The 13,669-nt window shown below is 41.3% G+C and overlaps 1 protein-coding gene across 6 annotated transcripts in view; it reads left to right on the forward strand.

The window, feature by feature from the left end:
* Positions 1 to 13,669, forward strand: part of PARVA (parvin alpha) — a 62,136-nt gene that overhangs the window by 26,153 nt on the left and 22,314 nt on the right. For 5 of the 6 annotated variants that reach the window (XM_005492048.3, XM_014270628.3, XM_074543851.1 and 2 more), the window contains exons 2-4: positions 12,279 to 12,368; positions 12,468 to 12,538; positions 13,140 to 13,242. In XM_005492048.3, coding sequence (XP_005492105.1) covers positions 12,279 to 12,368; positions 12,468 to 12,538; positions 13,140 to 13,242 — 264 coding nt within the window. Of the gene's footprint in view, positions 1 to 1,568; positions 1,920 to 12,278; positions 12,369 to 12,467; positions 12,539 to 13,139; positions 13,243 to 13,669 lie in introns of those variants that run through there. The other variant, XM_014270626.3, reaches the window with a different exon arrangement.

The raw sequence follows: 13,669 nt of genomic DNA on the forward strand, positions 1-13,669 counted from the left end.
CTTCAGACCTGCTGAAGTTTTCCACTTCTTGCCATGTCATACCCTCTGAGGAAAAAGCTCTGCTTTAGCTAATTTGCAGCCTCCTTACCCTGCTGTAACCTCACCTACTACCTGGGCATGATATTTTGTCTGCTTCTGTAGGTATAAAAACTCAGCATAAAAGAAACAAATTTCATTTACTATTTTTTTGTAAAATAACTGCTTTTGTGCATGCAGAAAAATACTACTTTATGAACAGCTGTAAATAAGCACTTATAAAATAAGTGATTGAATTGATGATGCAGGTAACTGTGACTTCGGACTTCATGAATTTTTTTAATATATAATAATTTTCAGCAGCCTTCTTGACATTTCAAGTGAAGCATGTTTTCCTTTAGCTGTACTTGTGTCCCAAACAGGATTGCCATAATAAAGTATGTGGGACACTTGTGATTCTTTTCAGAAATTAAGAAAAGGAAAGCTTGGTAAAGAGCTGCCAGCTCAGTGTTTCCTGCAGTTGAATGCTGTTATTCAGCAGCCCAGCAATGCAGGTTTTCAGTGCTAGAAGGCAGTGAATGGGGAGCCCCATTACTGCTTGTGAGTGCAGCATGAAATAGAAATGTTGGCAGGGAAAGCTGCTTTTAGGAGTGACCCAGAGGCTGCAGACCTGTGTGTATCAGAGGCTCCTTAGAACTGGCAGAGAATGTGGTGTCAGAGCACTGACAGATCTCTGAGACTTCTGCAAGGAGTCACAGAAACCTGGGGAGGGATGCTGTGTAGCTCAGCTGAATAATCCTAAACAGTAAATACCAATCCGTTCTCCATAGTTGTCTTTTGGCACAGGTATTTTAAATGGAGTTCCGTTGGAAATTAGAAAGGTAACTGCTTTCCATGACTTAGAAATGAGCCAGGGATGTGTCACTTCCCTCCTCCTGCTCCAAGTTGAAACAAGCACTTTGACATTTTATAGCTTCTGAAAAGTTTTAATCTGTAGAAAACTTCATAGGAATTAGATTTTTAGCCCAAGTAAGTAATTGCTTTAGATTATATTTTCATTACTGTTCCCCTTTGGAAGAGCCCATAAAACTAGTTTATTTCTTACAAGTAGTTTATTGTTTTTTTGATGGCTCATACCTCTCCTTTCCTTTGCTTTTTAGCTTTTTATATGTTTTTGCCTGTTTCAGGGCTTAGTCCTTGTTCCGTGTGTGTTGCTAATTATTTCAGTAGGGAAGTATTTGTGGAGAAAAGAATACTGTAATCAGGATCTGAATTTGGTAATATCATACATGCATCTTAATTCAGACAACACGATTCAAGTAACTCCTGTTGATCAGACTTGTTTCACAACAACAAAAATGAAAACTAAAACAAAAAATAAAACCAAACAAAAGAGAAAGAGAAAGAAATTTCCCATCAAATGTTGCAGTGTGTATGCATAGACTTTTCCTATGCTTTGAGGGGACCTGTGACTTTATTCAGTTACAAGGGGAAAAGGTACAAGTTACCCAGAACAGAAACAGACTGGGATTGCTAAAAATGTGCGTTTTGCACTTGCCCTTTGAGCACTTTGTTTAGTTGTATGACTGATAACAAAAGCACACAATCAAAACTGCATCCCAGCCTTCACAGCACAGCTCACCAAGCTGCAAAAAGCAGATTTAGTTTCTTTTGCAGATGCTCTATGAGTCTCATGTGGCATCATATTAAATTATATAGGCAGTCAGTCGCTTGTTCTGAAGCGATGCTCTGAGCCAGGAGTTGAGATGTGCTTGGACCATTCTGGTGCAAAACAGCTCCAAAGCTGAACCAGCTCCTCTGAAAGCAGCACACAGGGCCCTGCCTGAGCTTCCAGCACCTCCAGGACTGCAGTTCCCCCTGGGATGCACTATGAGGGTGGCCCAGAGACCCTACGATGGGCTGTGGAGCATTTTGCCCTAAAGGTAGGAGCCAGACCCACTCATCTGGGTGCTTTGCTTTTCTGCTTATTGCTTTCTCACCCTGTGTTTTTACAATTTCTACAATTTTTGCAATTTTTATTTTTGGTTTGCAATATTTTGAAGATAAGAATGAGAGTTTATTTCCTTCTTACTCCTGTCAGACTTTGTTTTTCCTGGGTAAAAGAAGAAGAAGAAGATACAGCAGTCTGTTAATGTTTAATATTATTTTGTGAAAGTATTTTTGCAATATGAAATGGAATTAGCTGTTTCACCCTGTGATGTTTCATAAGATTATGTGTTCCAGTTAGCTTCAGTTTAGTACAAATGCAGTCTTGGGGTAACACTGGCTCCAGTGTGAAAATGGTGATTTTTATCAGCTGAATTTCCATTCAGGGCAAGTTTTCATTTGTAGTCAAAAGCATGTTTGGGATAGCAATTTTCAAATGGACTATGTGTTATGCAGTCAGTAAGTTTTAATATTCATGCTTATTAAAATGAAAACCTCGTGGTACTATGCACTTTCTAAGAGGAGCAGTAACACAAACTCAAAACATCAAAGCAGAAGGCTGCAGATTATTTTGGGGAAACTCCAAATGTGTCAGTGCCATGGAGTAAAACCTATTTGAGGTTATCTACATCAATGATTAAGCTGCAGGTTTAGGTATGCCCACCAGCAAAGTGGGACAGGAAATACAGCCACAGGCGCTGTTGCTGTGATTGTTCCTCATGATGAAATTGGTACATTGGCAATGACAGCAACCCAGGAAATGCATTTAATAGGTAGGAGTTCACCCAGGGATGCTTCCCTGGTCTGACAGCTCTTGACAGGTGCTAGCAAGGGCTGCTCTGAAATTCCAGCATGTTGGAGATCTCTTGGAAGAGAAAATGGCATTTTGGTGTCTTCACAGAAACACCAAAATCAGGTGAACAGTTCAGTCAGGTGTTTGTTTTAGACAGGGCATTTGGAAGCTGGAGCAGCTGTTTGATTTTATAAGGAAATAAGCAAAATTAGGAATGCACAGAGGGTACCAGGCAGGGCCCATGAAGAGCAAGCCACAGGGCTGGATGAAAATCATTGCTGCTGGTTTGTATGCAAAAAGGGATGTTTTCTTTGCCATGACAGGGGTTTGGAAAGCAAAAGGTACAGGTATTCCTGTCTGCTCTGTCAGGCTAATGTAACATTACAGATGAGCTTTTAAGGCTGTATTTTAAGTGCTAGGCTTCCATTTTACAAGTCAATTTTGTCTCCAGAAAGGAAACATGTAGATGAATGCCTTAAACTAGAATAGTGGTTTTTTCTGTGCTGCAGAATGAGGATACTGCTGTTTTCTTCTGGTAAATGAATTAATTCTGATTAAGGGATTTGAAAACCTAGACTGGAAAGTGTTGATTTATTTCCTGTGCAAATTGAGAACAAATTCTGCTTTCCTAAGCCAAACACAATTTCTAGTTTGTGCTACCAAAGTCCTGTCTTGCATCATCATCTTGCACTTTTGTGTAAATGTGTTTGAGGAGGATAGCACAGCCACACTATTGATCACAGCACACTGTGATTTATGCCAGCTGACCAAAGTCCTCCCTCCAGCCAGGGATTTCCACAGACAGCCCTGATACATCCCTTCTCATCCCTGAGCTGTGTATGGCTGGGAAAAGCAGAGGGGCTCCACACAAACGGTGTGCAGCTCGGCAGTGCACACCCATGTGAGATAAGGAGCTTTCCCTTTCTCAGGAAAGTTCCTGAAGCTTTTCTGCTCTCAAATTCACATTAACCTCTGTGTTGGCCATGAGAGCTCTGAAGGGCAGTTTTGTCTTCAGGGTGCTAGAAGATACATTTCTTCCATTTTAAGGTTTCATTTGCTGCCTTTTACCAAATCCACCCCTTTTTCTTTCAGAATGTGGCTGGGTTTCTGTTGATCCAGCCAAAGCCACAGCCTGTTTTTGCCATGTTGAAGGCCTGTCTGTAGATCCCAATTCCCAAATTAGATCCTGATTCTGTCCTTGACTATAAACTCCAATTCCCTGGGACATATTGCAGAGACTTTAAGAAACCATCTGTGTGTTAGGCACAAATATTAAACATAGCAAGAAACTGAAAATCTTTAAAGTCAAGGGGAAAAAGCAGAATTAGATATTGCAAGTCAGTTCTGCTGCTGAATCTGAGAACCAGGGTTAGATATTCAGGATTGACACAGAAGGTAGCAACAAGTGGACTGCAAACTACCAGTTATGCAAATAAGTAATATATCTACATATTTGTATTCATTATTATTTTAATTTCTTCAGGTGACTCTTATCCCATCCTTCTTGTGTTTGCTGCTTCTCCAGCCTTGGTGTCAACACCAGACTTCATCCTGGTTGACTTTGATAGTAAAGAAAGATCTTGAAGTGTGAGAAGCTCTCATAAAATACTAATGTGTTTTTGGGGATTTTTGGATTTTTCCTTCTGGGATGTAGAAATGCTTAGCCACTTACTAAAAGTCTTGCAATCCTTTGTCACAGAGTCTTTGCTTGAAGATGATGAGTTGCTTATCTCAAAACACAAGTAGTTCTAGTAACTGCAGTTTGAAAATGGGGACAGTGTGTGACACATAAAGCAGTTTGTAGTCTCTGAGAAGGAGCTCAAACTTTCCAGTAAAAGTAGTAATTTTTTATTTCTTTCAAGGAAAAGCACTCATCTAGATTACTGAGCTGCAGTGGGTCTCTCTTAACTTTTTCTCCTTCAGGAACAAGGCTTATATACACAAGAAGAAAAGAGCAAGAAATTCAGGAAATCCTCAGCTTGCTACTAGTGTGCCCTCACATTCCTGAGAACTATTTTTGGGTTTTCTCTTAGGAATAGCTAGAACTTGTTGAGCTGGGAAAGACTTCTTGGAACAGATCCTTGGTTTTGTCTTCTCTGCATGAGCTCTTCTTGTTGATGTTGGAATAGCTGCTCTTGGTTGGTTGGTGATTCACAAAATGAGGCAAGCCTGTAAAATCTGCCTCTACACTCCTCAATGTTTGAAAAAAATGTTGCAGCAAGCTGGTGAGCATGTAAGAAGAACAATTGCCCCCACTTGCACCAAAAGGTCTGGCTGCCTCTCTTCTGGGTATTACTACCTGCAGATTTGTTGTAACTTGAGAAATATCAAAATGCTTTCCCTACTTCTCTGTATGGCCCCAAGGGCCCTGTGTTGTTCTGAGATCCTCAGTAAATCAGTTCAGAGATCTCGCAGTAAGTTGGAAATCTTAGCTGGCAGAGGATTTGTTTCCATGAAGTGCTTTGCTGTCAAAGAATTTATTTCAATAAAGTATTTTGCATGTAGGGATACCACGTGCAGAGCAGCTAACAACCTGCATGTTTCTGTGGCACAAACACCCTACCAAAGTATCTCAGGCTCTTTGGAGTTTGTTTTGGGATCAGATTCCACACAGCACATTTTGATAAGAACTTGGAATGGTCTCAGCATTTCTCATATGCACGGTTTGTTCTTCAGTGGGAATGAGAATCAGCATCAATTGAACTCTTGTCTGTATTTATTCCCAAAATTGCCTTTTGGGATTTTTCAGTAGGGTTTTTAACAGTCCTGTAGGGTGACAGGATTTTCAGAATGTCTGCAGATACTGCTTAGGTATTTTAAAAGATGTGTTGAGAGGATGTGTGGAAGGAATGAATGGAATGATTGGCATCTGTGTTAGCTTGGCACTTCACTGCTTATTACCTCTTAGAAACTAGAGGGGAATTCTGAGAAAGAACCTTCATCCCGAATGAAATGGGAAAGCATGGAAGGCTTAGTGAAGCTGGCAAAAGAGAATCACATGTACTCTTTTGAAAAAGGACTGAGTTTGCTTCCTGATTTGTTGTTTTTTACCTACCCAAAGCAGACATCTGTCTGTCTGTCTGTCTGTGGAGGCTTTTTTCCCTGCCAATTCCAACAAGAGAAAGGAACAGCAAACTAATCACTGAGGTCCTTGAGCGTGGCTTTGGACTTCAGAGAAAGTTCAAGGCAAAAGACATTTAATTTGTTTTGCATACATGAAAATCAAATAATAGCATTTCTCCCATCTTTTATTGTGAACAGCATTACTCCTGTTCCTTTTGTGTGCATGCCATGTTTGGTTTAATGGAGAAATGAGAAAAGAAAATAGATTCTTTTTTGGAGACTGAGTACTAATGCAGAAACATTAAAGGCAGGCACATTGTTGTCAGCCAGTTTGCATATTTATTTACTTTTACAAATGGTTGGCTTGGAGTCAGCAGTTAATGGAATGAGAATGATGTTCCTGTACAGATCATTTCCTGAGAAACATTTTCAATTACAAACATATCTCTGCTTTTCTTCCCTCATTTGTTATGTCTTGGAGAATAAATGGAGAGTAGCATTTACAACTTAAGGTTTATGTTCTGAAGACAATTTTAACAATGATCCCCACATAAAAAGGCCCTTTTGTAGTTGCAGACATATGTTTATGATGTTTTGTGCTGTGAATATCAAATTTCTGGTGGACGCTGTGTCACACTCTGCAAACTTGTAAACATCTATAAATCCATTGGATCATTTTAGTACCATGTGTAATGCAGATTTATTGTCTTTTGTGTGGATTTCTTTTGTTTCAGAGCTAAAGTTGAGCTGCCAGAATCCATGTTTAATGAATTATGTATTACAGAAAATTAGGCAGTACTATTTTAGATTAATATTTTCTTTTCCCTTTGTGGACATATTGGATGCACATGCACAGGTATTAGAAATTAACATTTTGGATAGATGGCCCAGAAAGCAATTATGTAAATTTTCTTGACTAAATACTATAATTCTATAGAAGCCTGAACTATGACTTTTTGAAAGTGTTTTTGTTTTCTTTTTTCCTCTCATTCTCTAGCTGTCTTAAGTAATTTTGGTCAGTTCTCTCATTTACCAGTACAAATCCAGAATTACCCCACCAGAATTATATCAGAGGGAGCAGGAGCCGTGCTGAGCCAGTGAGCTGGTATAAATCAGCACAAATCCACTGAGATCTGTGTGGATACACTCATTTACACTCAGGTCTGCATTACAGGCTATCAAGGCAGTAGAAGAACTAAAGCTGCTGTTGTGCACGAGTGGTTACAAAAGCAAAGCATCGAGGTCGTGGGCATTTACCAGAAATTTGCACCCAATAAAGGGAATGTGAAACCAAAACCCAATTCATCTAAATTTGGCTCTGCTATAATTGAGTGTTTGTCTTATACAAGAGCAGTAAAGACATTTCGTGCTGAAAATCAGCATTTTTCTAAACTGGCTGTAATTTCTGGCTACATATCTAAATGTATGTAGCATAGGCATGTATGTTTGAATGTGGGCATACATGCAAATATCCAGGGTTATTCTGGCAATAAGATGTCTGCAGCTAGCCTTCCAAATGGTGCTTGTTCCAGGAAAAAATAGCTTAAGATAGAGACATGACATGTAAAGCTGCTGCCTACTGTAGCAGTTTAAAATATCAGGGAGATTTTGACTTTCTTATAGAAAGCCTAAACTCTTGGAGTCATGTGAATGTCAGCAAATCTCAGCTTCCACAGGAAAAACAAACAAACAAAAAAATTCAACACCCAAACCAAAACAAAAAAAAACCCAACTCAATGTATGTGATACCTTAAAAATGCTGAGAAGCTTGAATGGAAAACCCTTATGCTAGAGAAAGAAAGGCAATTGAAGACCTGCAGAAATGTTATGTATGTGTATATGTCTGTAGTTGTATATGCATCTATCTAAACCTCCTGGGTTTGAAAGATTGAGGTTAGAAGCACTGTGGCATTGTGCTCCTCCAAAATGATGGTTTGGTTCTAGTTAATTGCACAATTTCAGGATTCATCCATTCCTGTCATAGCACTTCAGTAATTTTAATTTTGTAAGTGCAGAACCAGTTACATGGGGAAGACATGGCTGCAGCACTCAGAGGAGAGGCTGTTTTACTCTGCATGTTGCTGTATTTGTTTCATGATTCTTCTGATGGATGTAAAATACATCTAAACCACAGAGAGTGCACTGGTGATGTGGCATTGCTGAGCTCAGTTAAATAATGAGATGTGTTTCATTCAAATCAGAATAACTCTAAGCCCTGAATACTAAATAGGGCAGCAAAAAGCCTTCAAGCACACAAAATAAATGAGTGAAAAACCCAAATGAAACTGTCTAATAAATACAATGTGGAGCAACAGGCTGCATGTACTGGAGGAATTAAGGCAATTTGAAGCGTATGGGCCGTGCTGCATCTCAGATGTGCAGCTCCAAGGGCAGCTGGATGCACACATCACAGGGCAGGCTCTGGCTCAGAGCACACGCCTGCGTTTGATAGCACAGGTTTATGACCTCGTAATCCTAGAGCATCTAAAACAGTAAGAATTCCATCCAGCTTAAAATAGCTGCTGTAGTTGCTGTTGATAGAGGCTCGAGGGCTCCCCAGCTCTGGGGCCAAATTTGGTGCTGGCATGATGGGAGGAAGTCTGTTGACAGCTGATAGCAGTGGAGTTGCGCTTGATTACATCATAAGAAATTTGGCACGTGGAGCTGAATCAGAAGCCTGAGCAGAAATGTCCATTCCTCATCCAGAGTTAAAACTGGGACTTCCACATTGCCAATCCACAGAGATTTGTCTGGCCCAGATGTAGCTGTTGCTTTTCAGGGTCTTGCTTTAAAAGTGCGTTCCCCCAGTTCCATTCAGCATAGTGACTGAAAAAAAAGGAAGGCTGGATTTTGCTGTCATGCCCAAAGGGATGAAGTCCCTGATCTTCCCAATGCCAGCACGGTGATCTGGGTCACAGCAGAGGGTCTGAGCTCCAATTGCTGGCCTTGTGCAGTGGCCAAGCCCTGGGTGCTGTCCTTCCCAGGAGCTGCCCCAGCTCCCAGTGCCCTGCTCTGGCAGCCTGTGTGGTGCATGAGCTGCTGCAGGTCCATCCCATCCCCTCCTCCCTTCCTCTAAGGCTTGGAGTGCAGCTCTTACTGATGCTCCAAAGCCACTCCTCAGAGTATTTCAAGAAATTAGATTATGTTGTGGTGATTTCTGCTGCTGCAAAAAATTGCCCCAGTGCTGTGTTCTTTCTTTTTATTAAAATACTAAGTTGCTGAAGTGATTTCCATGAAAATTAATTAAAACAAATTAATGAGAAGCAGCTGAAAAACGGACTCCTCTACTGAAACTGTGATATGCAAACTCTTAACCTCAATCACATATTTGTGGTTGCTCTATAAACACCTAAGTGTATAGCAGTGATTTGTCATGGTATTTTTCTGATGGAAAGTCTTAGAAAGTGAAGCTATACTACATAGTACATTTTCTCTCAGTTTAATACATCTTGTTATAATGCATGTGCTTACCTGCTCCATTTAGTAGCATTACTAATCTGCAATTAAATCTCTGCTTTTTAGTAGTGGCAAAGAAATGAAAAAGATGCTGCCAGGCTCAGGGTTTCTCCATCACGTTTTCTGCTTGTGGGGGACAGGAGGGCAGGAGTCCCTTTATTAGGGAATAATACTAGCCTGGGGCATGGGTTGTGCCCTGCAGAAAGCAGAGGTGAGGAGGAGCTGTGCTCTCTAAAACCTGGATCCATCTGGGATCTTTGGATCATCTGGAGGTTCTGCAAATGGCTCTGGCAGGTGTGCAAAATGTCTGTGCTTACAGCTGTGTACAGCAAGCAGAGCTTGGCCCCTGCTGGGCAGTAAATAGAACACTTTCATTCTAGAACATGCCAGTGTTTTAGTTCCCCATGTATATTTCTTGTTGTCTTATTTCACTCAAATAATGTGAGTGAATTCACTCAAAGATGTGGCAGGGGTTTGTTTGCTTTCTCTTATTTTCTCTGAGAATATGATGGAGGTCATGTTATTAAAGATAGAGTGTTGTGCATGTTAGAGGACAGGTATGGCAAGGTTCAGTGGGCCTTGTAAAGAATTCCTTATGTAATTTTCCACCTTGAAAGGTCCACTCGGTCTCCTTGCAAAATTGTCAGCAAGCTCTGGCAGTGGGCTGCTCCCTGGAGAGAGGAACCAAAAGCTTTCACTACTGTCCTTCACTTGGAAAATGAGCTGACTGCTTTCTCCAGTGTGTCTCACCCAAGCAGAGCCTCCAGCCCTTTGAGACAGGAGAGCTCAGGGGAGGCAGTTGGCTTCAATAGATTTTATTTACTATGCTCCCCCTTGGGACTGATGTGAAAAAATCCCACGTTTTCTGCCTGGGAGGCTCTGTGTGTAGTCCTCCATGAGCTAAACATTTCAGAGCAGAAAGACCTCCACAGGGAAGTTTTCTACCCGCTGACATTTGCCCATAACAAAAAAATAAAATTCAAAGAGGTTAATGAAACCAAGAAACCAACAGCGATTTTCTCCAAGGAGTGCTAGCAGTTTCAACAATTGCCATTACTTAATGTGCAAGCAGTTCCTGAGATTGTACATGCTAGACCAACTTCATCCTTGCTGTAACTCCTCAGAACTCAGTGGAGTTACATCAGGGATTAATTTGGTCCATTGCTTTCAGCCATCAGTTTTAGAGGATATACAACAGTCGAGGGAACTGTTATTGTCAGCATGGGTTTATGACTCTTTAGAGCTGCTCAGTACTTGTCTGTTACAGATACATAAGCAGGGTGAGTGTATGGAGTGAAGTTATGGGTTCAGTGTTGAAGGCAGTGGATTTTTCAGAGTTATTTTTGTACCATTAAAAGTAATAAACACTCTGGCAGCCATTATTGCTGTGAGTCTTACATAGATGCTTGAATACAGCTACACAGATCCTTGAAGCATGCACAGAAACATTTCATCTGGCAGACCGCAAAACATTTCATGGAACATAGAAAATATTTGTAAATTTCTAAGCCTGTTATCACACCAATGATGATCACAGTGTTCATGTGAATTTAGCTACACTTAATGCACCAAGGAAGTAAAGCTGATTTATGAGGCAGCCATGAGGGCAGAGACAAAACAGAAGATCTTTAGAGTAGTTCTCTGTTTTCTTAGAAACCAAATTGTCTCTGTGATTTTCAGGTTAAACTGAGGAAAGCATCAGCTGGTAAATCTGAATTGTTGGATGGTGAATCTTGCATCTGCACATCAGTCAGATATTTCAGTACATGTCAGAAGCTGTGGACAGCTGCCTGAATCTTTAGGCCATATGTAGGATTGTTGGATTAAGTTATTTAAGCGTAAACTCTGACTGGAACAGATGAGCTTACAACCAGTTCTGGTTGGAAATTGAGTGGTCAAAGCAACATTACTGCCTGGTCATGGCTAAGACAGTGAGCCCCTTTCCTGGACTGGTAAATCAGCTTTGCACTGATTGTTCCCAAAGCAAGGTACAAGCTCTGTGATCCCTGCTCTGTGCTGGGAGCTCTTCCACAGCACAGGATGGTGTGTTACCTTGTTGGGATTCCTTGCCCTCTGCTAGGGAGGCTCTTCCTTTGGGCACTGAAGGGAGGGTTTTGTCTTTGCAGCCTATTGAAGTTTGGGTCACCCAGAGGAATGAACAAAGTTGCTCTGGCCTGTCACAGAACAAGTGACAGGCTTCCCTTTACACCACTTCTCTGGGTCTTTCTGGTCTTTTCTTCTCAAGAAACTTGGTTTTTGCAGAATTTGGGGACTGTGGCTGAGTAAGACCTTGTCTATATTTAGGTGACAACATCTCCAAACTGCGGGATCTTGGATTACTTCTCCATTTCTGAATCCAAGTTCTTTTTCAACCTGCATTGACTGCACACTAACCCCTTTTCTGAGGGCTCATCACCCTACACGGTGTCTTGCTGCTGTGATTTCTGCTGAGGAAAGGCCAAGAGCACAGGCCAGCAGCATCCTGCAGCCTGCTCCAGCTGGGCAGTGCAGGCCCATGGGCATCCTGGGCAGCAGAACGTGCTGAGGGCTGCACCTTCAGCCTGGGATGGCTCCTCAGCCTGGTGACTCCTGCGTGGGAGGGTGGGTGTGCAGCCACACCAGCTCTTCCCAAGGAGCTAAACTTGAAGCATCTCCAGAGCCACGGTGACATACTGAGAGCAATAACCATCTCCCTTAGCTGAAATGATTCATTAGTGCTAAAATGTCAGGACCATTAACATGCAAGCGAGCCTTTTAAAGTTTTGAGGACAATGGGCCATGTCCTGGAAAAGATTTGAGGTAATTGTGTTGGTTCCAGCACCATTATCCATGAAAAATGTACTCATGCAAGTAAAGATTTGTTGGCTGGGCCTCCCATTTTTGTTAGCTTTACTTTATTGCTGTAATTACACCCAGTGGCTTATCTAATAGAGTCATGTTCTTATAAAGAAATTAAGACAATTAATGCTACTTTTAGTGAGAGTGAAATAGTAAGTCAAATTAAATTGAAATTTGACCAAGCTTTTCTTTTTTTATTTCCTAGTGTCTGAATTACAGGAAGAAGGAATGAATGCCATTAACTTACCTCTCAGTCCCATTCCATTTGAACTAGACCCTGAGGACACTATGCTAGGTAATTCACAAAAATTTTACATCTCAACTCAAAAACTTGCTGTAAAATGAAGTGTTGTGCCTGGGGTAGTTTCTAATGTTTTTCTTTTAAACCTTCCAGAGGAAAATGAAGTCCGAACAATGGTGGATCCAAATTCAAGAAATGATCCAAAATTGCAAGAACTAATGAAGGTAATGAAAGCATGTAAACCCTGTCAGGAAAGTGGAACTATTTTTTAATGCCACCCCTGCCTCTTTCACTTGAGCACTTGAAAGCACTAGTTAGATATTAATTAGTTGGAACCACATCCCAGTGAAATGGGGAGGTCATTTGTGGCAGTATCCTTCTCTAGATGTGGCACAGGGAGACTTTCAAATTTCTGTTAAAATCCTGAGGCCAGAGTGTCAGTCCCATCCCATCCCCAACTGAAGATCATGCTGATCTTCCCTTGTCTTTGTGATTCTTGGGGTTAGAACTTTAGCAGGATGCTTCATTAAAATCAACTTCAGCACCTTTAACACAAAAGGATGTTAAAAGTCTACTGAAAGCAAGGGAAAGATTTCAGTCCAGAAGATACTGCATTAATTAGTGTTTGTCCAGACCTTGTGGTGCATTGGCACAGCCACCTCAGGTGAGTCCTTCCTGAGTCTTTCCTGTTTGCTCCTGAAGGTATGTCAGACTGTATTTTGAGCCACTGCAGCTTTGGTATTCTTTCTGCTAAGAAAAATGGCATGTGGTTTAAATTGCAAATGAATAGTGTATAACACTGCCAAATTTGTGTTTCCCACATAGGTATTAATTGACTGGATTAATGATGTGTTGGTAGGAGAGAGGATTATTGTGAAAGACTTGGCTGAAGACCTGTATGATGGACAAGTATTGCAGAAATTATTTGGTAAGAAAAAATACACGTGCATGGTGTTAAAGCACTTTGTCAAGAAGTGGATCTCTTGTTCCTGCCCGGGAGCCTCGGTATCATCTTACATTTATGGCACTAAGTGGTACAAAAATAGCAATGTGTTATGAGCCCCCTGAGCAATGGGCTGTGTGCACAGCCCTCATGGCTGCAGTGCAGTGTGTGGTGCTCTGCAGCTGATGAGAGCAGCACAAAGCCTACCTGGGCTGCTGCAGAGGGAGGGCTCTTGTCTTGGCAGCACTGTTCACTCCAGTTAAATTTATTACCTGCATATGGGCTGCACAGACTTTGCCATGTTACAAGTGGAAAGTAAGTTTGAAGGCAAGGGCAGTCTCAGTGCCATGGTGGATGTTTTTAATCTCTGCTCCTTCCATGCTATAGTTTCTTCATCGCAAGGTTCCTCTGG

Source organism: Zonotrichia albicollis, chromosome 6, assembly GCF_047830755.1.
Source record: "Zonotrichia albicollis isolate bZonAlb1 chromosome 6, bZonAlb1.hap1, whole genome shotgun sequence".
Classification (NCBI taxonomy): Eukaryota; Metazoa; Chordata; class Aves; order Passeriformes; family Passerellidae; genus Zonotrichia; species Zonotrichia albicollis.